Source organism: Squalius cephalus (genome assembly GCF_949319135.1).
Source record: "Squalius cephalus genome assembly, chromosome: 17".
NCBI classification, from domain to species: Eukaryota; Metazoa; Chordata; class Actinopteri; order Cypriniformes; family Leuciscidae; genus Squalius; species Squalius cephalus.
This window is the reverse complement of record NC_137138.1, coordinates 13,094,464-13,119,020: the sequence shown is the minus strand read 5'-3', so window position 1 is coordinate 13,119,020 and position 24,557 is coordinate 13,094,464. Positions and strand designations below refer to the sequence as shown.

Genomic DNA, 24,557 nt, shown 5'->3' with positions numbered 1-24,557 from the left:
TTAGGGTATAACTTTCAAATGCATGAAAAAAATAATAAAGATGAGCCCTTGATACCAGGAATCTACATCACTTTCAAGAGAAAAAGGAGAAATAATGAAATAAAAATAAGACTCTTTATAGCCCAATCATGACTGCATGGCACTGCTTTAACTCCAACGGCTTGCCTCCTCCTGTGCCCTGACAATTTCACTGGGTTGCATTTCAAGTTGGCAAAGAGCGAAGAGAAAAATCCCTTTGCTGTGAATACTTAAGATTTATACTTAAAATTTCATACAATCTTTGAAAACATTGAGGAGCAATTTCATATTTGCACTGACATCTAATTTCTCAAGTAGATTCTGAAATCACAAATTGGTATGGATTCCCTCTGCGTCCAATTATTCTGCATCAGTTTCCCTGACCCCTCAGAGTACTGCTAAATTAAACATAAGATTTTTTTATTTTTTTTTGACTCAGTCATGAAATAGTCCTACATATGCACACGTTTGATAAACTAATCTTACTTTCTCAGCTGTAGTAGCTCTCGTCGTGTTTCACTCTGCCACTGAATTTAAACAAGACGCCCAGAGAGGGAATAATTGCACCATAGGTGCCATATGTTTAGGTCACTGTAAGCTGTTTGAACTCCATTTGGTTCACAAAAATGCTATTTGGACATCTGGCTTAATAGATGAAAATGACTGTTTTTGTAAGTAAACAGGCCTAACTTAAATTATAATATTAAAATGGTGGGGAAAACTGGTGGTCTCCCAGCCAGGCCAAAACTGGATTAGTAAACTGGATGTTCATACTCAAACCACTTTAAAACCAGCCAACTGACGAGACGAGGAGGACCAGCGAAGACCAGCAAGCTAGTGTCAAGACCAGGACATCTACTAAATCTTACAGAACTGTATGTTTTTCGCAGGGAAGGGCAAAAAGTTGCATGCAATCTATCGTTTGACCTCAAACGAACACGCATGCTAATCTGCAGATATGCTTGCCTTGAGCCATAACGCTCAATAGCGTTTCGACTGCACCTGTTGACTGATGGTTGATAATCAAGAGCAACAGTGCCCTCTAGTCGTCGATCACGTGAAGAACTTCTTTGTGGATGAATATTGCTGATGATTATCTGCTTACTTTTTTGTCAGTTTGTAAAACTGTTTTATCAGCGTTTTTGCCAATAATAAAAATATATATTTTAAATGTCTTCAATTAGGAGAAAATGCTATGATCCTAAACATTATTTGGAACTTAAACATAGTTCCATACAGAAACTACTCATTCACGTTGTTCAAAACAAATATGTCTTTCACCTGTGGAACACAAAAGGAGAAATTTGAATAAAATGTCTTTCAATACAAAGTCAGTAAGCGACTAAAGATAACAAAACTAAAGACAGACACAAAAAGACACCATAAAAGTGGTTCAACTCCTGAGTCCTGTATGGTGTTCCAAGTCTTCTAAAGTATTGTTTATTAGGTTTTAAATTATAATGCATTCAATTATGGCTAATTAAACATTAATTCAAAGTAGTAACTATGCAAACATCCCTTCACCGGGTGCTCAATCAAAAGAAAACGGAGTTGAAATGCAAGTCTATTTCTTCCGGTTGCAAACGTCGTAATTTTTTTAATCAGCTTCAAATCATTAAAGGCAACAGCCAATGAAGTGATGTTTTCTTCCCAGCATAGCTTGTAGGCCTAAAATTGCATTACATTCCCATTCCAGACATCAAAGCGAAATTAATCGAGGAGGAAAATAATCAAGACAACACCAAATCTGTAGTGCAAAACATTGAAGACGATTTTATTTTTGTCATTCACAGTTAACACAAGCAACTGCTTTAAGAACCTTTTCCAACCGACCCTTCCTTCCCTCCCACAACAAACCGCCAGAACCTTCATCTCCAGCAAAGGAGCTAATATTCAAACGTTCCTTTCATTTCACGCTGATTGTACCTTGTATCTTAAGTCATAGTTCCTGCTGTTGGCATTAAAAGAGGATTGTTGTACATGCTCTAGATAGCAAGGCAGAAGGAACAGCAGAGACTTCAAGGGGACAACAGGATTTGGGAACAATTTGAGTATGACTTATCACATCTGCAATTCGTATATGACACTTGACTAGCAACGTAGCCATTTTGTGGAAATGCCGAGATATTTTACACTGTTTACTTGGCATCATATAGCTCTCATCGCTACAGTCCACATACTTCCAGCTCGACAAAACTTGAGTCTTGTATTTACCCCCTCAAACTGATATGTGGTAGTATAAGAAATAATGTGCTCGAATAATACAACAAAAACCAGTACATTTAAAGCCCTACAAAATACTGTCTTATTGAGTATTTGGCACTCAGGAAGCAAATTTAGTAATAATATACTTGAACATCTGCAGTGCGCTAAAGTGAGAGAGAAAAAAAGACAGATCATTCATAATATTTTCAGTTACCGAGCGAATATGATGACTAAAGGTTAGTACTGTCAAAGCGAATTACTTTTATTTAATAGTAGGATAAGGCTTCAAAATGGCCATCTAGATTTTAATTATGATGTTTTATAGAGATTACAGAAGGATAAGATTCCCAGGTTTGACTAGTAATCTATGGCTGTTGTTCAATGCAATATAACTTTTAAAAGCACTGGTGAGCGTGACTGGTAATACTTGAAAAGCTAAAAAGGAGGATAGGACAAAAAATAAATAATTAAAAAAATATAAAAACATGTCGAACCTTCCTCTCATTTGGCTGTATCATTTCTTGTATCCAGATTTTTTCTGTAATGAACAACTGACAGTGCAATTTAACCCAGAATCAAGTCTGGGATACAGGCCATCTTGTTCCATACACACAGACAGACAGACAGACAGACAGACATCGCACATACACAGAAACATAGTAAAGATCAACATGACTTGAGCTTGACATGTCTAAAAGGTAAAACCTGATGGGTTTTAAAGAAACGCTGACTCCTGCTTGGCACAAGACGACCGTCCAACCGACTGACCGCCCCGCCTCCTGGCATCCAAACACACACTTCAGCTCTGTGCGGGTGAGCTGTGAGGGGGTGTAAGCATTGTACCATTACTACAAATGTATCAACTTATATTGCTTCTCACAGCCTAAATGCAAAGCTTTCACATGCTGCAAGAATTACTTGGATAAAGGGAGCGGATAAATTAGCAAAAAAAGAAAAAATACGAGAAGCAGCGGTGACATTTCTGGTGAACAACGCAGTGGGGTAACTAAAAGACATTGTGTGACCACCTCTACACACGCTGTTTTAGTCCATGCTTTCCAATTATCTAATCTTGGTGAGGGTTTTACTGATTTATTGACTCCAAATCCTGTTGTCGGCTTGTGGAAATGTGACAGATAACACTGAAAATTGAAAGAGTCTTGCCTTATGCTCTAATAATCTAAATTCGCACATCTCCACCTCCCTCTTTTTCACCATTTCCCCATAACTTTAGCTGTGCTCCTGATGACTTTCGTTATAGTCCATGATCCTTAACGGTTGCTGCCTGGGCCTCTCTGGGCATCGTGAGCCATACGTGTTGCGGTTTTTGGCTCTCTGAGCATCAGGTTGGCTTTCTTTAGCAGATGTGATGAGCGTGAAGCTCTGCGCAGCAGTGGAGATGGGCGTACTCTTTGTTGTCGGCTCCACGCAGAGCTCAGTCTTCAGGCCCTGCGATAGGCCAGTGAGACGCGGAGGCGGGGCTTCATCCTCGTCACACTGGCTCTCGCTTTTGTTCCGGAACAGCTCTCTTGCCCGCATACCCAGAAAGCTCTTGGCGCTGGGGTAGGAGCCTACGGTGACCGGGGTGTCAGAAGGGACCATGGGTCCTGGGGGTCCCAGCGGGGAATGAGGACGGTGAGGGGGCGGTTCCACTAGGACAGGTGGGGGAGTGTCTCGATTGCCGTTTACAGAGTTGGTCGGGGAAGGGCTGGCCTTGGGCTGCCCTGGAGATAAAGTGCTGCCATTGCCACGCGGAGACTGAGATGATTTGCCGTCCTCTTTGGTGGCTGTTTTTACTGCGCCGTCCACCACTATGACACTGTGACACCAGAAACAACCAGAAAAAATGTCACAATCTTAAGAATGTTATGCAACAATGAGATTGGGGGTTTGGGGGGGGGGGGGCTCCAAAATGCCAGAAAATGCACAATAATCAAGTAACCCACAAACAGACCCATTAATTAACATGACACAAAAACAGGAAACAAATTGGTGTCCTATTACCTTTTTCGTACAGTAATAAAGGCAAGTTCTTTGGAAAGAGAATTATTAGATATGCAAGATATAACTATAACACAAAAATAAAATTAATATAGGATGAAAAATAATGAAAAATTACCTAGCCATTCCCCATATATCACACATATGATTAATTCCAAAGTTTAACCATCATAGAGTGAAAGTTTTGTCTTGCCAATCTACACATTCAAATGATTTTAAACCATTTAAAGGTCCAATATGTAACAATTTTGTAATAAAATTTCCGAAAATAACTTGCACAGTGTGATATATTTCCTCCAGTTGTGTACTTACAATATCTCAAAAGTCTCCAAAGATTTTTTATTTCAGAGAAATTCCGACTTTAAATAACTGTCCGTCTCGGAAAAGAAATGTCGCCTCTCAGTGACGCAATGTCCGCACTATCCTTTCCGGTGTGGACCATGTGATATTCCACCACACCGAAATATCACATGATCAAATTCAGAAGTGGTGGTTATAGCGTTATAGCCATAGACTGTATGGTTATCGTTGTTATGGATCACGATTACTCTTTGGCGAGTATTGAAGTGCCAACAAAACGAAAGCGTCCATATTCGGATACACGCAGACTGTGTGACAAACGGAGGAATAAAACCCGGATAAATATCGGCCAGGCGTTTTTGAGATGGAGAGAGCTGCGCGACAATCTTGGACTTGACAGAGACTCTGCTCTCGCGAGTGTATTGATAGACAGGTAAGCAAAACAATTATTTTTTTATTGTACAAGTAACGTAATAGTTACAGTAAAGATGATTTTAATAGATATGAATTACACCACATGCCTGTACATTCTGTCACTGTAGCATTTTTTATGTGTTTTCCAGCAACACATGCAACTGTCAATAATAGCACTTATAAACAAAGTTATATTGCTCTTTGTACTTCGGTAAGGCTTTTTATCACGTGTGGTGACCGAGATTATGGCAGTACAATTAAATACAATCGGATATGTGTTGTTAAAAAATTATATTTAGTCATTACTTGCAAATGTTGTTCAAATATAGGCCTACTTTAGAACGATTGGTTTGAACACGTTAAACAACACGGCATTAACCATAAACACGTAAAACTGCACAACATTAACCCAACAAATCATTTGATAAATAGCTGTAAGTTGTAACGGGATAATATAGCATAACATTTCACGTTCCTTGAATAAATTACCTCATCCGTGATCATGATTCATTAATTCCATTTAGATACATCGCTAGATGGTGAAAACGCATTAAAAACGTCATCTCCCATCGTCACCTCCTTCATAGCGTCATCAAGCTTCGCCTTTGTTATTGTTGGAAACTGCGCCCTCTTGTGGTCAATTTTTTTTTACATATTGGAGCTTTAAGCGCAAAAGGCGGCCTCAATTTGGAACATGCGCACTGTTATCGCGAACACCGAATTGATTCCTCTTTCGTGTCTTCTTGCGCTTGAACAGACATACACACAAAATGATGTCAAAATACTCAAAATAGTCTCAGCAAGAATTCTCTAAAGCCTGGGACACACCAAGCCAACGATCAGCCGTCGGGTAACGTCAGGCTGTTTTCAACGTATTTCTTTGTTGAGTTCCGCACCTTTGGCTCTAGTCGGACACCGTCTGTTTTTTTTGGGGCCGATTCATCATGCAGAGAACTCTGGCTGTTCAGCTTAGTGAATGAGTCAGTGCATGAGAATAATAGAAAAACAGCAAGCAAAGAAGTCAAAACGGTACAGAAGGCTGTTCTAATTTTACTTCATCTTAACCGAGTGTTCCTTGGCGAATATTTTAATATTAACATGAGCGGAGTGGAATAAAGAAAGTGATCAGCAGTATCGATATTCAAAACGGTAAGCACGCACTGCTTTGTTTACGGTTTGTGTATCTGCAGCGTCGGTTTCCATTTTTGAATGACAAATATATCTGCAGAAATAGACAGTTGTCTCATTTGTTATTTTACATTTCTGTACATTGATATTCCTGTTAGACTTTACTTTATTTGTAACTTTATTCTATTGCATTTATCTATGCTTGTAATTAGAGTATTTGTTCTTATTTTATTGCTGACTGTTCACTTGTCTTTTATTAGTTAGGCTAGTAGTTTTAGCTGTGGTATCGAAGTACTTAAGTGTGCTTTTAATAATGAATAGAAAGCAGTTACATTTGCCAACAATTTTTTGCCAATGGCATATCATAAAATCATACAAATACAGAAGTAATAGTAGGTTGGACCGGACAAAATGCAACGTACCTGCTTATATTTGATTTATACTATAGTTTTCAGGTTTTTTCAGTCCTACCTGGGCTCGGTGGAACTGCGGGGCTCAGTGGCGCCCTCTGCCGGTAAGGCTAAAGCAGTGGCAGAGGAGTCTTCTGTTTCCAGCCTGCTGTAAAGCTGCAAAAGCTCAGTCTGCAGAGCCAGAGTTACCCGCCTCTGTGCCTGATATCTGCTCTCAGAGGCGTGCAGTTCCCCTCTAAGCCAAGGCGAATAAGAACAGTTGTCAGACATTGTAAAATGATGAAATTAAACAAGAAAGAATATCATATAGAACACAGAGTGGGAGGTTTCAAGAGTTAATAATGTGAAGATAAGTTGTTTGTATGGTATAAACAGCCTTCAGATCATACTTGGCCTGAGCCTTGACATCTTCAAGAAACTTCTTTTGTTCTGCAATCAGGTGCTCTTTCTTCGAGATTTGAGTCTCCAGCTCCGCCACCCTCTGCTGAGCAGCATCCAGCTTTTGGCTCTGAAGTAACAGATTCTGCTTAAGACGCTCTGTCTCCTTCCCCCAGGACATCTGCAGCATCTGCACCTCCTACAGGAGAGAGGTGGAGGAAGACAGAGAATATAACGTAAATCTGATTTATGGCAAAGATGAAAGAGATGCTGGGTATTTTGTTCTTTTGACTTGTACCTTGCTAGTATCCGGTCCAGCCTGATGCAGCTCCTGAACACACAGTTTATGAGCTTCTCCCAAGAGCAACAGCTGCTTATTCAGAAAACTCAACTGCTGTTGAATACTTTCACTCGACGACAACTAAAAAAAAAAAAAAAAAAAAAAATGATGATAGGGGAAAATAATGATGATAATGACACAATCACAAAATACTCAAAAAATTAAAGGAACAGTTCACTCCAAATTTTTTTAAAAAAAATCTCCATTTACAACAGGAAATACACTTAAACTGTCTCTTTTTTTTAGCTCAAGAGACAAGGGGTGATTATTTTTACCTTGACAGTGAGTTGGTTCAGCAGGTGTCCCGTGTGGCACACCTTGTTATTCGCCTTCTGAAGCTCCGCCTCCATCTCACCTATTCGCTTCTGGCATTCTTGTAACTTACTCTGAGAGGAGTATCACAGATGCATAGTAAATCATCATCCTGTTTCTGAATGTTGTGGCCTCATTTGCTACCATTAAATAAAATACACTACCATTCAAAAGTTTGGGCTCAGTAAGTTTTTTTTATACAACTTATTTTTTATTATTAAGGTAGGATACATTAAATTGCTCAAAAGTGACAGATCTCTTTTTTTATAAAATATCTTTGCTATTTCAAATAAATGCATCAAATTTGACTTCAAAGTATCCTGGGGTGGGGGGTTCCACAAAAAATATAAAGCTGTTTTTAACATTTAGAATTATAAGAAATGTCTCTTGAGCAGCAAATTAGTATATTCGCATTATTTCTGAAGGATCATGGGACACTGAAGCTGGAGTAATGGCTTCCGAAAATTCAGCTTTGCCATGACATGAATAAATTCAATTTAAACTAATAAACTAGAAAAAAAATTTTCACAATATTACTGTTTTTACTGCATTTTTGATCAAATAAATGCAGCCTTGATGCGCAATAAAAGATTTCTTTCAAAAATATACAAAAAAATATTACTATGTGTGAGTCAATAAGAGAGAAGTGTTTAAAGCACCTGTAACTCTTGGTTTTTGGTGTAGTAGTCATCCCTGGCCTGCTGTAGTTGGCGAATCTGGCTGTGCAGGCGTGTAACTACAGTCTCTCGGTCGTCCCAGAGCTGTCGGTATCTCTGCTGCTCCACCTGCAGACTTTCTCTCAGAGACAAGATATCCACACTCTGCAGGTTCAGCTGGTCCTTCTGTTGAAACAAACACAGATTTACAAATCAACTGCATTAGTCTCTGCCACCCTCTAGTGGTCAACAAAGGTGAATGTCTGGTGCCACTAAACTAGCCTTGCGAAAAAGAGAACTATTTACAGTTCAATATTTTAAATCTAGTGGCATTAATTCTAACCGATGACTTAAACCGAACGCTTTTCAAAAGGTCATGAAATTGTGTTTAAAGTTACCATGGCGTTGTTCTGCTCCTCGAGCGCGGTAGCATTGATGATGCGCCGAAGCAGACGTCGGTTACGTACAGCATGCTGCTCTCGCTTGTAGCGCTCGTACAGGAGCTGGTTGTGGAGCAGCAGAAGCTGACTGCGCAGTGTCTGCAGCTCGTCCAGAGGAGCAGAACCTGTGCATGAGAAAGATAGATTATTCAGATTTAAGCATTAAAGTAATAAAGACTTTTTTTTATTCTGCTTGCAAAAAGCATCTTTCTCCAATGAAGGCCATTTAAAAGTAGCTCTTTTCAAGCATCATATAAATCAAAAATATTGAATTTAAACATTAAAATAGATGTTTTGCCAGTGCCCTTTTTTTGGGCAGGGTTCTTAAAACATCCAAGGTTTCAGTTACTAACACCATTAAATATAGGTATAGGATAGGTTAAAGATAGGTATATTTGTCACCCATTACTAATTTATTACACAACTAAAAGTGTCTGGTAATAGGGGTGTTACTGAAATAAAGTGTGCATTAATCAGCTTGTCACATGATAATAAAGATGGCCGCCACCATACGGGGTCCACCCTGAGAAGATGAAAATAGTATTTTCTATGGCACATTTAAGTACAAGTGTACATGCAAGTGTATATTTTAAATATGTCTAAAGCATGATCCGTAACTTTAGGTATAAATTGTTATTTTAAATGTACAAATTACTTAGTTTACTCAAAAATGTTGTCATTTAGCGCTTTTCTTTTGTGGAACATAAAGTATATATATATTTTTACAATGAAATTGAATTGGGTCCAAAACGGTTGAATTACCATTGTTCTTCAAAATATCATACTTCAAACTTTTGAAGCCATGAGGGTGAGTAAATGATGGCAGAATGTTCATTTTCGGTTGTACTACATCTTTAATACTCATTTAAATGTTTATCCCCGGCTGAAAACAGAATTTTTTTATTTCTCTGTACTCTGAAAGAACCACTTTTCCACAAGTAGCTGAATGTGTGCTCATGCAATGGTTGTTTACCTCCAAAGTGTGTCCAGTCAGCTGACTTGCTTGGCAGGGGCAATCTGAGAGTGATTGCGGAAATGTTGGAAAAAGAGGGGAAAAAAACACAGGGAATCAACAAGGTCAGTGGCAATGTGAAAATAATTTCGGACGCACTGCTTTTCTGGCAGAGCAAGCCTTTTCTCACAGAACCCTCTCTGACCAGAGCCAAAACACCTCAATTATGTGTTTTCGGATATGGCCTGTACAGGCCAGGAAGAGAGAGAGACAGAAAGAGCTCTGATTGTTTTTGGTTAACACAGGCTCTGCTGTTGCGCTGTGGACTGATTTGCGTGGCAGTGGATGTGACACAGGACAAAGCAGACAGTTGTTTCAGTGTGATAGCGAGTTAATGGGCAAATCTGTAACTAGTCTGATCCAGTTCTTCTTAAAGAGCCCCTTTAGCAAGTCTTATAGATTGGAAACTAAACTAGATTGTTTTAGGGTGTTCTGGGTTGTTGTTGTTGGCATGTTGCTACATGGCTGTTAAGATGTTCAAGTGGAGTCGAAAATATCGTAATTCCAAGAATCCCAACCACATGAATGACCAAGCAAACTCTGAAATCTGAATCAGTGTTACTCAACTCCAGAATTTTACAGTCAATTTGAGACATTGTAAAAACACTGATCTATATTATAGAAATGGCAGATGAGAACAAAACTTGAACTGAGTTGAGCTGGATGATGACACTCTTGTCTCTGTAGAGCTTCTTTATAGCTGAACTGAACTCGTTTCATAATTAATGAATTTTCCAAAATCGACAGTTATCAGGGCTCCAGACTGCGCTTAAAACGGTCGACCAAAAATATTCATTTGCGAGTGATATTTTTGTTGAGATCAAATACGTGCGAGAGAGAGCGACAGAGACTATAATAGTTACTCAGTCAATAGTAACCTAATAAAAATCATTTAGTTCAGTTAGAGAACAGACACTATAATTAAAAGCTGAATAACACCACTGTTGCCTTCTGTAGAGTTGCTAATAGCTGAATTGAACTCATTTCATTATTGATGAACTTTGTCATTGAAGTCATTGAACTGACTCAACACTGAACTGACTTGCGCTAAATGAGGACACTATTGCCTTTTTTTGGAGTTGCTTTACTGAAGAATTTGAATTCGTCTTAGAAGTCTGCATCATTGATTCTGTTATTTTCCTGTTTATTACTGTGAAGCTGCTTTGAAACAATCTGTACTGTATAGAACATATATAAATATAGCTGATTAGACTTGACTTAATAACAAATGCCAATGACTTGGGGGTACGAACTTGCCAGGACCACTTGAAAGTAGGCCCTCTCCAAATAGGCCTTGATTGGCTTTGATTTTGTCATTTCACGTGTTTTGGTAGAATAATGGAAAGTCTGGTTAGGGTTCACAAGTGTCTCAAGGACACAACAGAGACAACCCATTGATCATACATTTGAACATTGATTTGAACTTGCACACTTTTGATAACAAACTAAGATCTTTAACACACATGACCACAAGCTTGAATCATTGCGAAACGTGAAAGCAAAAGTGCTTACCTCTTTAGCACTTTGTCATGGGCGTCACCGCCCTGCTGCACGAGGCGATCCAGCACCTCCAGGGGGGAGGCAGACACAACCCCCTCCACACCCTCCTCCTCCCCTTGCTTGCTCACATCACCTCTCTGGAACCTCTCAAAGGAAACTCGCTGCACAATCTCTGAGGTCTTCCTCTTTACGAAGAGAGAGGCTGCCCGAGGCAGGGCCATGTCAAACAGAGCCTCGTACGGCAGGGGTGGCGGCTTGCACGGGCTAGGGGAGCAGAGGCCATATTTCAGGGCCTCGTCCTCTGGTGCGGAAGAGCTCCGATGGAGTTTGCTGTGCGTTGGGTGTTCGATGGGCATGAACACTGGCTGGAAAGACCAGGGCTGCTCCTGGGACGGGCCTCTACTCACTCTTCCTCTGTCCCCGGGTGTGATCTCAGTCTTGTCAGGTGTTGAGATGGCGTTGTGAGGGTCTCTAATCAAGCCGCAAAGGATAGAAGAGGGCAGGGGTTTCTCTTGCGTGCCGGTCAGGGTCTCCGTGGTGTTGAAGAACGGAGAGTCAAAGCCACGAAGGCCGGCTAAATCTTCCTTCTCCTCGGTTAACTTCAGAAGCTCCTCTGTGATGGCAGCTGACAGGATGGGAGACAGAAAATGATTGTTGTTTAATGGATTAGTTTGTCTGTTGTGGAAGGACACAACTGTGGAAGTGTGAGTGTAAAAGAAACACTAGTTCATACCATCTTCCCGCTCTTTCTCGATCCTCATTTGTTCTTGCTCCTTCATGTACACGGAGAGCTCGGTCAGTGTCATTGGCATGTTCTCACCTCTTCCATCTGGGTCAGATGAAAGACTCGGTCTTAATAATGACACTCTAAAGGCCCATTCACAACAAGAATGATAACTATAACAATATAGGTGGATTCTGATTGGCTGTCAATCAGCTGTAAAAAAAAAATCTGAAAGTTTTTCCAACAATATAATTTTTCTGTGTCTTGTTAGAGTTGTGGTGTGGACTCAAAGAATTCCAATGATTGTTAAAAAGTTATAGTTATCGTATACCATCCTTGATGTGAACGACCCATAGCACTTGCCTTTTCCGCTCAGCACTTTAAAATGTTAACCATGCCAAAGGTTAAAGAAATAGTTCTACTAACTCTTTAAAGAAAATCAAACCTTTACTTCAATATCAGGCTATGTTAATTATGATAAAACAATTCTTACTCGTAACATACCTCTGTGATTGATCGTTTCATGTCCAATTTTCTCAAGCTCTCTGACTGGCTCCTGTCTGACCAAGACGGGTTTGGTGTGGTCTAAAGGTCTACCGTCCTATGGAGCACATAAAAGTTAAAAGAGCTTGTAGTAAAACTATACACAAGCAAAGTTAGCATATACACAATCTCAGAGCAGACTTGAAGTTGTTTTAACAAGGGAAGGTATAGGAAGTCTTAAAGGGAACGGTTCACTTAAAAATTTAAAATCTGTCTTCAATGAAGAACGTTTCAACTATTTTTGACAAAAACAATTTTCAAAATATCTTTTAGTATTCTGCAGAATATCTCATTAAGAAATACTACAGATTTGCACCAAAGTTCATCCTCTACAAAAGTACCTTGCATGGTGGGCTAGCGGTACTGCGTGGCAGAGACACAGGGGTAAAGTCATCGGAGAAGCTGGGAGGAGGTGAGGCGGCCGCAGGGGTGCTGGATGACGGGGTGACTTTGCCACCCGCTGCAGGAAAGATGACAAGACCAAATTCATACTAGTGCTTGAGGAAACGAACACCCTGATGTGGCTACCTCTCCCAACATGCTAAATATCAAAGTTGTTTGCGGACAAGCATAGACAGTATAGTCACCGGGTGTGCTGTAGAGGCGGCTCGATAGGTAAGAGGCACTCTGGGACAGTTCCGGGTTCGGTGACATCCCACGGGAGGAAGGGGGTGTGGCCATTCCACAGTGGGAGGAGGGGCTCCAAAGGGAATCCTTAACACCATATGTTGCATTAAATTCACAGCTGGAGTTCTATAAATAAACAAGCACACACAAAATAAGTCCCTTGACTGCTTCTTCAGAGGGTAAGATTTTAGAAATTAATAATTTATTCAGCAAAGACACATTAAATTAGTCGCAAAAGTGACAGCGATAACTTTTACATTGTTACAACGGATTACTGTTTTAAGTAAATATTGTTCTTTTGAACTTTTTATTCATCAAAGAACCCAGAAAAAAAAATTATCCCAGTTTCCACAAAAATACTTCGCAGCACAACTGTTTTCAAAATTAGTAAGGAAAGTTTCTTGAGCAACATATTAGAAAAATTCAGCTGTCATCAAAGGAATACATTTATTTAAATTGTAATATTTCACAATCTTACTGTTTCCACAGTAGTTTGTGCCACCTTGCTGAGCACTCTTTCAAAAACATAAAAAACAAAAACTTACCAACCCAAAACTTTTTAACAGTAGCGTATACACATTGACATTTCACCAAAAGTAAACTTTTACCAGCAGTTTCACAATGTGTTTGCAAATTGCGGCATGATATACCATAACGCTTGCAAAAGTGTAGTTAAGTAAAAAGGGAAGCACATATTGGTTATGTGCAAAAAATACTGCATATTTTTATCAGCCAATATTGTATATTTAAATGTTTCTGCCTATTTTAAGATTTAGATCAAGATCTAGCACTAACTTAAAGTGATATATTATATAACTCTGCAAAAGTACTATATTTTAAAAAGCACCTTCCCTTTGAGAGCACATTGAAAAAACACTGTCTGATAGGGATCTGACTGCCAATCTCAGTGTTAAAATAGCCATTATCTGCATCCCCTATCAGTGCCCCACTAATCGAAAGTATCAAATCACAACATAATTGTGATCACATAGCCAAATCTTGAATTGTGAGAAATCTGAACCATGATCACACCAAAAAACATTAACATATGACCAAATGTCAATAGCTATGAGCCTCATTAGAACACAAACACAATGCTGTTTGTTTTCCATCAGCAGAGCGTTCAGAATAAAAGTCCTGATAGTGGGAGGTGACAGACCAAGAGAAAGAGCTCTTGCGTCATTCACATTGTCAAGACAACCGTTTCTGCGTCAGCTAAGAGATGGCATGTTTCTCTCTTTTTAAAGCCCTGCACACCCACCGGAATGACTCAACACCTCTCCTCTCCCCTCCTTTCCTCTCAGCTCCTCAGACTGCCTGGAGAACAAGGAGATGATTCATGGTGGGAGAGGGAGGGCAAGCTCTGGTGTGCAACGGGAAGGGAGGGGTTCAGGGATGGGTGATTTATGGACAACAGCTGACAAGCTGACAAACAACAAGAGGGAGGAGGGAAGCAGATGCCAATTCCTGCACTGGATCAGTTTATTTGCACATTTTATAAGCAGAGCACTGATTCCTTGGATTCAAACAGGTAGTTCCACTTCACATCAAACTCACACCATTGGTTGTGCTCTTACCTGCCGACGGGTTCCAGTGGGGCTGCGATAGGGGGGCTGATTCCCTGAGAAAGAGGACAGGGCCAAGGGAGGGACGACAGGCTGACGAGGGGTGGAGTAATGAGCTGAGGAAGAACTTCCTGGAAAGGGAGAGAAAAATGATATTCACAAAAAACATCCTGTCACTGCTAGAAAAGCAGAGTTTGCCTGAAAATAGACTGTGACTGAATTAGAATGCTGGTTAAGCTGTCTAACTTCATTTCCAAATACATTTATGCGTTTGGCTGATGCTTTTATTTAGTCGTGAATTAAAGATATACATTTAATCACTTCACACATTCCCTGGGAACTGAACTCATGACCTTTCATCTATTTATATAGTAACAACACTATCTCTAGGATAAAAAAAAACCATATGATGCTTTTTAATGTTTTCCTTTTCCTTTAGTGCGTAATGTATCTGTTTGTGCATGTATACGATCTGCAAAGTTACAAAGCTTAAAGTCTCTCACAAAGGGATTAATTCTATGTTGAAGACTAAATGTTAAATCTACATATGCATCACAACGTGAAATATTAGCATAATGCCCACCTAAAGGCAAAAGCAAAACCCCTTTCTTTGGCCTTCCGAAAATGGATGAAATTAGGAATCAGTGGTTTAGATTTATTTATAACGCTGTTCCTGAGCAGTACAACCCAAAAGTTAGCTTGTGTACAGCGCATTTTATGCAGGAAAGCTTCCTGAACCTGGATGAATACAAAGCCGGCTATACACACTTAAATAAATTAGAAATATACACTTCTGTATATGGACAAAGTTTATTTCAGGACATAAAGTTGTTACAGTGAAGAAGGCAAATTAAACCATTATAATGTTGTATCTCTAAAGGTAAAAGAGTTACAAAACAAAAACGTATCACTGTGAAACGTTCTGTTTAAGGCGTGCTTACTAAATTGTTTCAGATCGATCGGCTTGAAACCGACTTAGGCTATACCGATGACATTGTTAACTGTGTGTTATCAATTGCTTTAGATGCCTTGGAAGCTGAAACTCACAATTATGGTAAGGGGCGTGTTTTTGAACATTAAAGCATGTTAACATATTCTATTGCACCCAATAATCAAACCTTCTGGTGTTGTTTGGTTAATTTAAGTTTAGGTTTTTTAAAATTTTAAATGGTACGAAACTTGGGAAAGGTTTTGGCACATCAACCTCAAATTTGGAACAACTTGTTTGAAATTATGGCTTCAACTTTCTCACAGTTTTAGAATAAAACATGTTTTGGACAATATACATTTCATATAAAACTTAAAAATAGTATTTTTATGCCGTTTTTATAATAATAAACTTAAACTTCTATAACTTTTCTTTAGTTTAACTTTTTTCACTTCAGCAATAATCTGCCAAGTGTCTTCTTTAAAAAGAGACCAAACTTAAGTCTGTGCTATAAATTATTTCAAGATTTATTACAGTTTAAATTTGAAATTTCTTTTTTAGGTCTATGCTCAAAAAGTGATTAAATGGATCATAACTATTCCATAAATATAATTTAGTAATATAAAATCCCCTAAAAATACAAACTATCAAATAAAAATATATTTAGTATATATAGTACATTCATTTCATTTTAATAAAAAAAAAATTCTGTCATTTTTGAGCGCCACGCAAGCAGCACCAGAGAGATAATGAACTTTTAAAATAGCATCATATGACATTCTTTAAGTGCTATATTCCAGTATGCAAAGTTTGAGTAAGTAATTCAGACGGGACGAGGGTGTTACCGTGGCTACTGTGGAAGTCACCGTAAGGGCTGGCAGTGCAATCAGCCGGACGTTGTTGTAGATGAGCACAGAAATGCTCAGGCATGCTGGCATAGCCCTCTTCACAGTACGCCTCCTTCGGATCCAGAGAGACTTTGGCACACTCTATAACAATATCGTGGATCTCGAATCTCTTCCACCTGTACAGAAAAAAAGAGAGCAAATGAAGGATAAACGTTGACTGTGACATTTGTGGTTTATGCGATTAAATAAGTGACATGATTCAGTATTGCCTCACCGGCTGGGGTCTAGTTCATGGTCCTTGGTTCCGGTCACTAACTCAGGGTGTATTCTGACATGTTCAAGCATGGGCTGAAATACATATAAAGGCATAAATACAAAGTAAACATGACTAGTTATATTTGAATGAATCACTATTAGCAATAGAAGTCAATTTAAGGTACTTTTTGTCATTTTTGGACATTTACTGGTTATTGATGCAGCAATACTACAATTCAGACATAAACTACCATTCAAAAGTTTTTTTAATAAATGAATACTTCTTAATACTGTCATGAATGCATTAAATTAATCAAAAATCACAGTAAAGGCATTTATAATGTTTCAAAATATTTCTATTTCAAATCAATGCTGTTCTTTTAAACTTTCTATTCATCAAAGATGAACACAAAAATATTCCACAAAAATAATAATTAGCAGCTCAATTGTTTTCAACATTGATAGAAATGTTTCTTTAGCACCAAATAAGCATATTAGAATGATTTCTGGAGGATCCTGTGACACTGTAATAACATTTTGCAATATTAATGCTTTTACTATATTTTTGATCTAATAAACGCACTTTCAAAACCATTAAAAAAAAAAAAAAAACTTACCACTACAAACTTTTGAACGATAGTGTATACCAATCATTATTTTCATGTTTTGGCTAATAACTGATAAATGGTTGATCAAATTCTATACTATTTTGTCTATTTAAATTAAAAATAAATATATATTATATATAATCTATATAATATATTTTATATATAAATTATCAACTGATAATATTAACCGATAACCAATATATTACTCATGCATGCTACTATCCTAGATCCTTACTCATATCCATACTAGGCAGTTTGTCACTTCTACTTTTATTGTACTGAACAAAAAGTAAGGGAAAACGAGGATGAGCAAACAATGATGGAATTTCCTTACATCTTATGTATTTGGAAAACCTCCTGGGAAACTGTATGACTAACAGCTCACCTTGACCACCTCTTCAAAAGTGTCCATGTTTTCCTTCATGCTGTAATGGGAGCGCAAGTAAGACACAAAATTGCAGGGGTACATCCCATACAGCCGGTGAAAGAGCGAGTAGACACTTGCGTGCAGGTGGATGAGATAAACCTCCGGTACGTGTCCTGTCAACAGAGATTGATCATACAGCTAGTTATCCATCATTTCGTCTGTTACTTTAAAGAGCCCTCATAATATTTTCTGGATTTCTGTGGGAGACTAAACTGATCCAGAGACTTTTGAAGAATAATAATACATACCTCAGAGGTAAAAATATTGCATAACAGAGTCATACAGTATTTGAATGTTAGTAACCCTTACCTGGGTTTCTCAGATTCCAGGAAGCCAGACGGCCAAAGATATCAAAAAACTCATAGAGGTGCTTGCCAGCTTGAGGAATCATGGGTAATAGTGTGATGAGCACCAGGACTCCAGTTATTAGAACCACAACATCTGTGTCTGTCTGTAACACACAAATTATCGTATATATACTGCATGTTACAAAACAACCAGGCACTTGATACCAAGACCAAGAGGCATATCTGAAAGATCTTTAACATGATGAGCTTACCTTGAGGCATTTGAGGAGAGATAGCAGCAGCGGATAGCGAGCGATCTTGTGGATCCAAGACGGCTGCTTACGGACGACGTGACCCAGTAGAGTGAGAGTGGGCAGGCGACAGGGGGCTTTAGCCATGCATTCATTCATTTTATCAAAAAGGTGCTGAGAAACAGACAACACAGCCAAGTCACATTACAGGCCAGACCGTAACAGTTAATAATACTGTTCACTACCCTAGACATTTATTATTATTATTATTAAATATAAATGAAATAAAATACAAATACACAGAGGAGTTTAAATGATGCTGGTTAGATGAAAAGCTCCTTTCATTTGTTCATATTAGACAGGTGTTCGTAAATTATATAAACCTATAGTATGTGCTCAATTACACTGATATATTTATTGTGATATATAAAAAAACATTAACCAGATGACTTGAATAGAGCTATTTGGAAACAATCATTCTAGAATGATTGGGTGATTTTGTAGGGTAGTAGCCTGGCTAACGTCAGACCTCTTTCTCATTGAGACGTGGTCTGGGAACCACATGTTCATTTTCTCATATTTGAGATGTGATTTATGAATGCCCAGAGCCGTTTATTGGGCACTACGAATGTCTATCAAATGCGCCTGTACGTAGCTCATAGCCAATCGTTTCAATTATACCAGATGACGTATGTAGAGCGACAGAAATTCGACGAGGAAGAAGACGAAATAAACTTGCGTTCTAAACTACTGAGAACACTATCTAAGGCTGCATCGAAAGGTAACTTCGCGTCTGATGCCATGTTGGATCCATAGATATAAACAAACTGCTTCGGTGTGTCGCATAGACGTCGTCATCGTCTTGCTGCTCCCTCCCCGTTCTGTGATTGGTTCCCTTTTTGAGGGGAAAATCTGGTCCATGGTATCCAGGCTGCCTAGCAGCGTGAAAAAAATCGCGCTGCGCTCAAGGCAGCATGGGGAAACCCAGGCTAGTAGGGTAGGGCATCTGCAGAGAAAAAATCTATTATTTTAAAAAGCTATAATTTTTTTACTCTGGAGACTCGAGTCTTGACTAATGGTTGAATTTGGGAAAAACGTGAAAAATGTGTTATATTATAATACATTTTAACGGTGCTCAAGCTTTTTAATGCATGTCGATTAATAATTCTTTGCATGAAATAATTGTATATTTTGATTTTTTTTCTATACTATAGCATGACATCAAAGATGCTCTGGGGCTTGTCAGGAACTATAACGTTTTCTATAAGGCGAAGTCAAAATATAGTTACAAAAATGTATTTTCTATAACATATTTTTAGGTTTCAAAAATCTGGGGCCCATAGCATGATGGTAGTTGAACAAACTCAGGGTTACAGAATTAGTTGACAAAACTAGTTGATTATTATTTTTTTTAATATAGTACAACTGTAAAATTATAATGCTAAAATTGATGACGAAATGTCTACATTTTCAAAGTTTGAACCATGGAGCTTTCATTTTGGCAGAAAAGCCCAGGGAACATGGATTTAAATTGAATGTGAAACATTAAAAAGAACCGGGGGAAAAACACTAAAAAAAAGAGATATCAGTGAGCAGTCATTCACCTTATCGTGTGGCTCCCTCACTGAGGACAGGATGTGCACTGCCTGGGCGGAGTTGGTCTCCAGGAAATAATCCACCAAGCCGTTCAGCAGCACGGACCCTCGATCTGCAAAACATGAATCCACACTGACTGTCAGTCATGCAATAAAACGCATGGAGAATATGAATCACGTAGCAAATATCGAGAAGTTTGAAAATTCAACTTTCAAACTTGGCTTGACCTGTGCTGAGGTGTTCATTGATAAGGCCCTTGATCTCATCCAGCTGGCGGAGGTCAGAGGTCTCCAGCAGAGGAAGCAGGTCCCCTACGCTGAGCTGTTCCCTGGACATGATGGTATGGAGGGTTCGGAGGCGGGTCTCTGAAACAGTCAAGGGAGAGGGGAAGGACTTTCAGACGTCACTCTCACAGCGTCCCGTGTCCTGTCCAGCCTGGAAGGGTTCCAGGGCCGCCCGTCGATACAGTCTCCAGGCACACCTGCAAGAGACATTTGAGGCCTTACATCACTTCACTTGTCTAGAAGTGCCGGTCTCGATGAAATATTCATGAGAACATTTTGTAGTTTCTGCCTATAAGTAAAGGGGTCATGAATTGAGAAATCAAATTTTCCTTGATCTTTTGACATGTAAGAGGTTATTGCATAGATAAATATATACATATCATTAGAGGCTGTTTCTATGGGCCGCTATACGCAAGCCGGCCGACATATTGGAACGGTCAAAGCCGGTCCGTGAACATTCAAGAACAAGTTGACTGTCTCCAACTATAGTTAGATGCAATCTATATCTGCAATAGACTTGATGATGATTTGCTAAACTAACACAATACAACCAAGACTAAGGCGTTAGCTAACACGACATTAAAAATTTACCATAGTAAAAGTACAATAGTAAAAAACCTGTAATATTGAGTTAATACACATAAAAACACAAACCAACACATTCTCACCAGTGAAAGGTTATCCCATTTCGAGGGTCAAAAAAAGGAAAATAGCTTATTACTTCTTCTAAATTAAGATATTTTTTAACATTATAAGTGGACCTCAGAGAAAATTATACTTTTAAAAAAAAGCAGTTCATGACCCCTTTAAGTAAACTTTTCAAGTTTAAGAGTGAGAAAAAAACATTGCAACATACGAAAGTTCACAGAGAATTATGATGTATCATTATTAAGAGTACTAGATCTCATTAACATCAACTGTGATAACGTGGGTTGGAAGTTTCAGGCAAGTAAACAACAGATTATGAATCTGAAGCATACAAGATTCACATGTTGCGACCTGTTCTTGCACAAACATGACAAAAAGTCAGCAGTTGTCACACCAGCCTGACAACATCAGGTTAACGAGTACTATCTGAAGTCAAAGAAAATTCATGAGACATGCCTCAATGGCCTGATTAGAATAGACTACATACTACAAGAACACTGTATCATGTTATACACACTATTTTGAGGTTGAGCAGTGAAGTTTAACTATGACTGGAGTGATAGAGCAGCATATTTAGGGCTAATCAGCAAGAAATTGCTTTTGCTTGCATGCTAGGCCAGTGGCTCAAAATGTTACAAGTACAGCCAACATTTTCACAGGCCCTGGGTAAACACAAATATCATAAACAGCTTCATGTGCAATGCATTTACACATCTGTACACGCAAGGAAAAAGAAAAAAAATATGTATAAATAATTATAGAAATTTGTGGATGGATGGATATAGATATTTTAAAAAGCTGATTTTTCAGCATCATTACTCCAGTCTTCAGTGTCACGTGATCCTTCAGAAAGTATTCTAATACACGGATTTGGTCCTCAAGAAACATTTTCTTATTATATTAATGCTGAAAACAGTTGTGATGCTTAATATTTTCAATATTAATAGTTCAAACGAACAGCATTTATTTGAAATGGAAATCTTCAGTAATATTATAAATGTCTTTACAGTCACTTTTGATCAATTTAATGCATCCTTAATAAATAAAAGTATTATTACTAAAACTCTTACTGACCCCCGAAGTTTGAAATGGTAAATCAGCACAGTTTACAAAATGGTGTACAATACATAACAGAAATACAAATTGTTGTTTGTATGAATGTAAATGATATAAAAATGTATAATAGTTGGCAATGCTACAATGCAAGACTAGTAAAAGTTCCAGTTCTAGTAACAGATCCAACTGGCTCGAACCACTCTCACACTAGCCCTGATGCTTAACAGGACATCTTCCCCATATAATAGCGATTTTTCTTTGATTTGTGTCTTAACCTACATCTTAACCAGATTAATCTTGAGAATTATGTGAATCACCAAGACCTCAAGTTGACAGCCAAACATGCAACATGATAAGACAACACTTTCTCCTAGCTGGAGACCATTCCAGTTATCCACCAAGCAAACAGCTGTTATAAAACACAAAGCACTGCTCTAAGCATAAGCTTGTGCAAGATGACAACCATCTAGGGAAGGGTGATGGCAAGCTGACCCCCTCAATGGAAATACAAAGAAGTTCATTGATTACCGTCATGATCGTATTCCACAAAATAAGAACATGCATCACACTGAGGAGGAAAAGAAACACTAATAAGATGAAGTTCTGGACGACCTCATCGCGAACTGTGGCTGCGCCTGCCAATTGGAAAACAGGGCCGTTAACAGCACAAAGAAGCTTTATATGCCACGTTTAGGGCCACATAAACAAATTCCTTAAAGAGGTTGTGTACAAGCTGTCATGAAGACTCCTTGCTTTTCAAAGCCTAACTGAGTTTTGGGTCTCAAATCTCTCAGTTTATATGTCGTTTACACATCATTACAATGGTAGAGAAACGCGTTTTCTGCAAGTGACCAGACTGCATTGTTTTAAAAATAAGACTTAAAACAAAATAATAAAGATAAAATTATATATATATATATATATATATATATATATATATATATATATATATATATATGTGTGTGTGTGTGTGTGACATTATATATATAGAAGACATGAGAGTCATAGTGCAAATTATGCCAGTAGGCAGTGATCATAAGATTAAAAAAAGGCAATAGCTTAAAACTGCATTTCATGATTCGCCTGCAAAAGGATTTCTGTTTTAAAGCAAACGCGCAACAAAACCCACAACATAGCCTATGCCTGTATTTTAACCTATGCATGGTGCATAATAAAAATGAAGTGCAAACATGTGCAGATGTGCAGATAGATGTTGTGTTTTCGGCTGCATGCACTGACAGTAGCTCTGTGTTGAAATGACCACTGGCGTAAACAGCGCGCGAGAACAATGGCCAGAATCTGCGGGACTGTCTCCATAAATGCGCCAGCAAATGTAACATACCCCCATGCATGTCAACCTCCCCCTTAAACTCGAGCATATGCATGCGGAGATTTGTAGAAATTCATTTCGAAACTGTAACAATCAATGAGGACTATTATTTCACTGACAGTCCCAATCAGGAGAGCCTTATTTTCGACAAGCTTAGTGCAAACCAGAAACAACGACTGAAATACTCTATAATTGCACGTAAAATTCCGAGGAGCGAGCAAATTTAACATTTAGATTGTCACTGCGTATGATGTACAAATATCACCACAAAAAAAACATCGTTTGATAAACCTGTTTACCTGTTAGAGCAACTGCACTCCACAGGGCGCCGCCATCTTGAACACCTCACAACCCCTCCCTGAGTTGTCACCATCCGCAACTGTGCAGGAGAAATAATCCCCGAGCGCTCAAAAACACGCCTGTATCTGGAAGCAGAACATTGATATATGACGCGAATATTCTCAGAAATGACCAGCAGTCATACTTTATAAATACAGTGGATTGTGGGGACTAAGACTCGTGTATGAAAGTTTTAGAGAATCCTGCAGCTAGGCCCTGAGTTGTTTTTCTGAAGGGTGGAGGGATGCAGCGCTCTGTAATGCGGTTTTCGCGTGACTCAGGTGGCGAACGGAGACGCTGATTTGGACCAGCAGTATAAACTATTTACATTTAAAATAAACTTTTAAAAAAACATACATACATACATAAGAGTGAAGAAAAGAAAGTAAACAAGCTTAAAATCTAAATATAGGCTAAATATATTTTTTTAAAGAAGGCTACTTTTTCCTAAATATAAGCCTAAACATTAAACAATAAATACATTAATACATAAAGGTGAGGAAAATAAAATAAACTAGGCTACCTTAAAATCCAAATAGGCCTATAATAACTATTTATTTATTTAAAAGCACTTTTTTTGCTAAACATCACTTGTATAGGCCTAAATAAATACATAAATAAATAAGGATGAAAAAGAAAGAAAGTGAACTAGCTTAAAATCCAAATAGAATAAACTAGTGAAGGATTTTTTCAGTAGCTAAATAAATAAACGACTGAACTATAGAAAGATCGAATGAATGAATGAATGAATGAGGGTGCGATAAACAACGCTTAAAATCTAAAGGCTAATAAACTATTTACATTTAAAAAGTATTTTTCCTATACATAAATAACAAAAAAATGTAAGGGAAAAATGAAGTCAACTAGCTTCCATAGGCCAATAATCATAAATCGATAAAAAAAAAAAAAAAACAGTTGACATACATCATGTAGGCTATTCATCCATCATGTTATTGGAAACCCGTGGGATGAATTTCTTCCATTAAACACAAAAGAAGATGTAAAGCAGAAAGACAAGCCTCAGCCACCATTTACTTTCATTAGTATATTTCCCCCATTCAACTGCAGTGAATTGTGACTGAGGCTGTCATTGATTCTGTCAAACATCCACATTTATATTCCAATGA

At 38.3% G+C, this 24,557-nt stretch overlaps 1 protein-coding gene across 2 annotated transcripts; it reads right to left on the bottom strand.

Annotated features, from left to right (window-relative positions):
* Positions 1-1,766: 1,766 nt before the first annotated feature.
* Positions 1,767-23,469, bottom strand: tsc1b (TSC complex subunit 1b). Of its 2 annotated transcripts, none has more exons than XM_079847821.1 (22): positions 23,391-23,469; positions 20,001-20,254; positions 19,782-19,885; positions 18,199-18,351; positions 17,949-18,090; positions 17,598-17,752; positions 16,624-16,697; positions 16,347-16,525; positions 14,586-14,704; positions 12,969-13,134; positions 12,723-12,841; positions 12,343-12,439; positions 11,848-11,943; positions 11,127-11,739; positions 9,576-9,619; positions 8,561-8,727; positions 8,166-8,348; positions 7,470-7,580; positions 7,153-7,275; positions 6,866-7,053; positions 6,538-6,711; positions 1,767-4,042 (listed from the first exon to the last, which is right to left on the bottom strand). In XM_079847821.1, exons 2-22 carry the CDS (start codon positions 20,107-20,109, stop codon positions 3,454-3,456), a joined length of 3,705 nt encoding a protein of 1,234 aa, XP_079703947.1. In that variant the 5' UTR covers positions 20,110-20,254; positions 23,391-23,469; the 3' UTR covers positions 1,767-3,453. The 2 variants fall into 2 exon arrangements, with proteins under 2 accessions (XP_079703947.1, XP_079703948.1); XM_079847822.1 differs by having other exon boundaries at positions 12,969-13,095.
* Between the last annotated feature and the right edge of the window lie 1,088 nt (positions 23,470-24,557).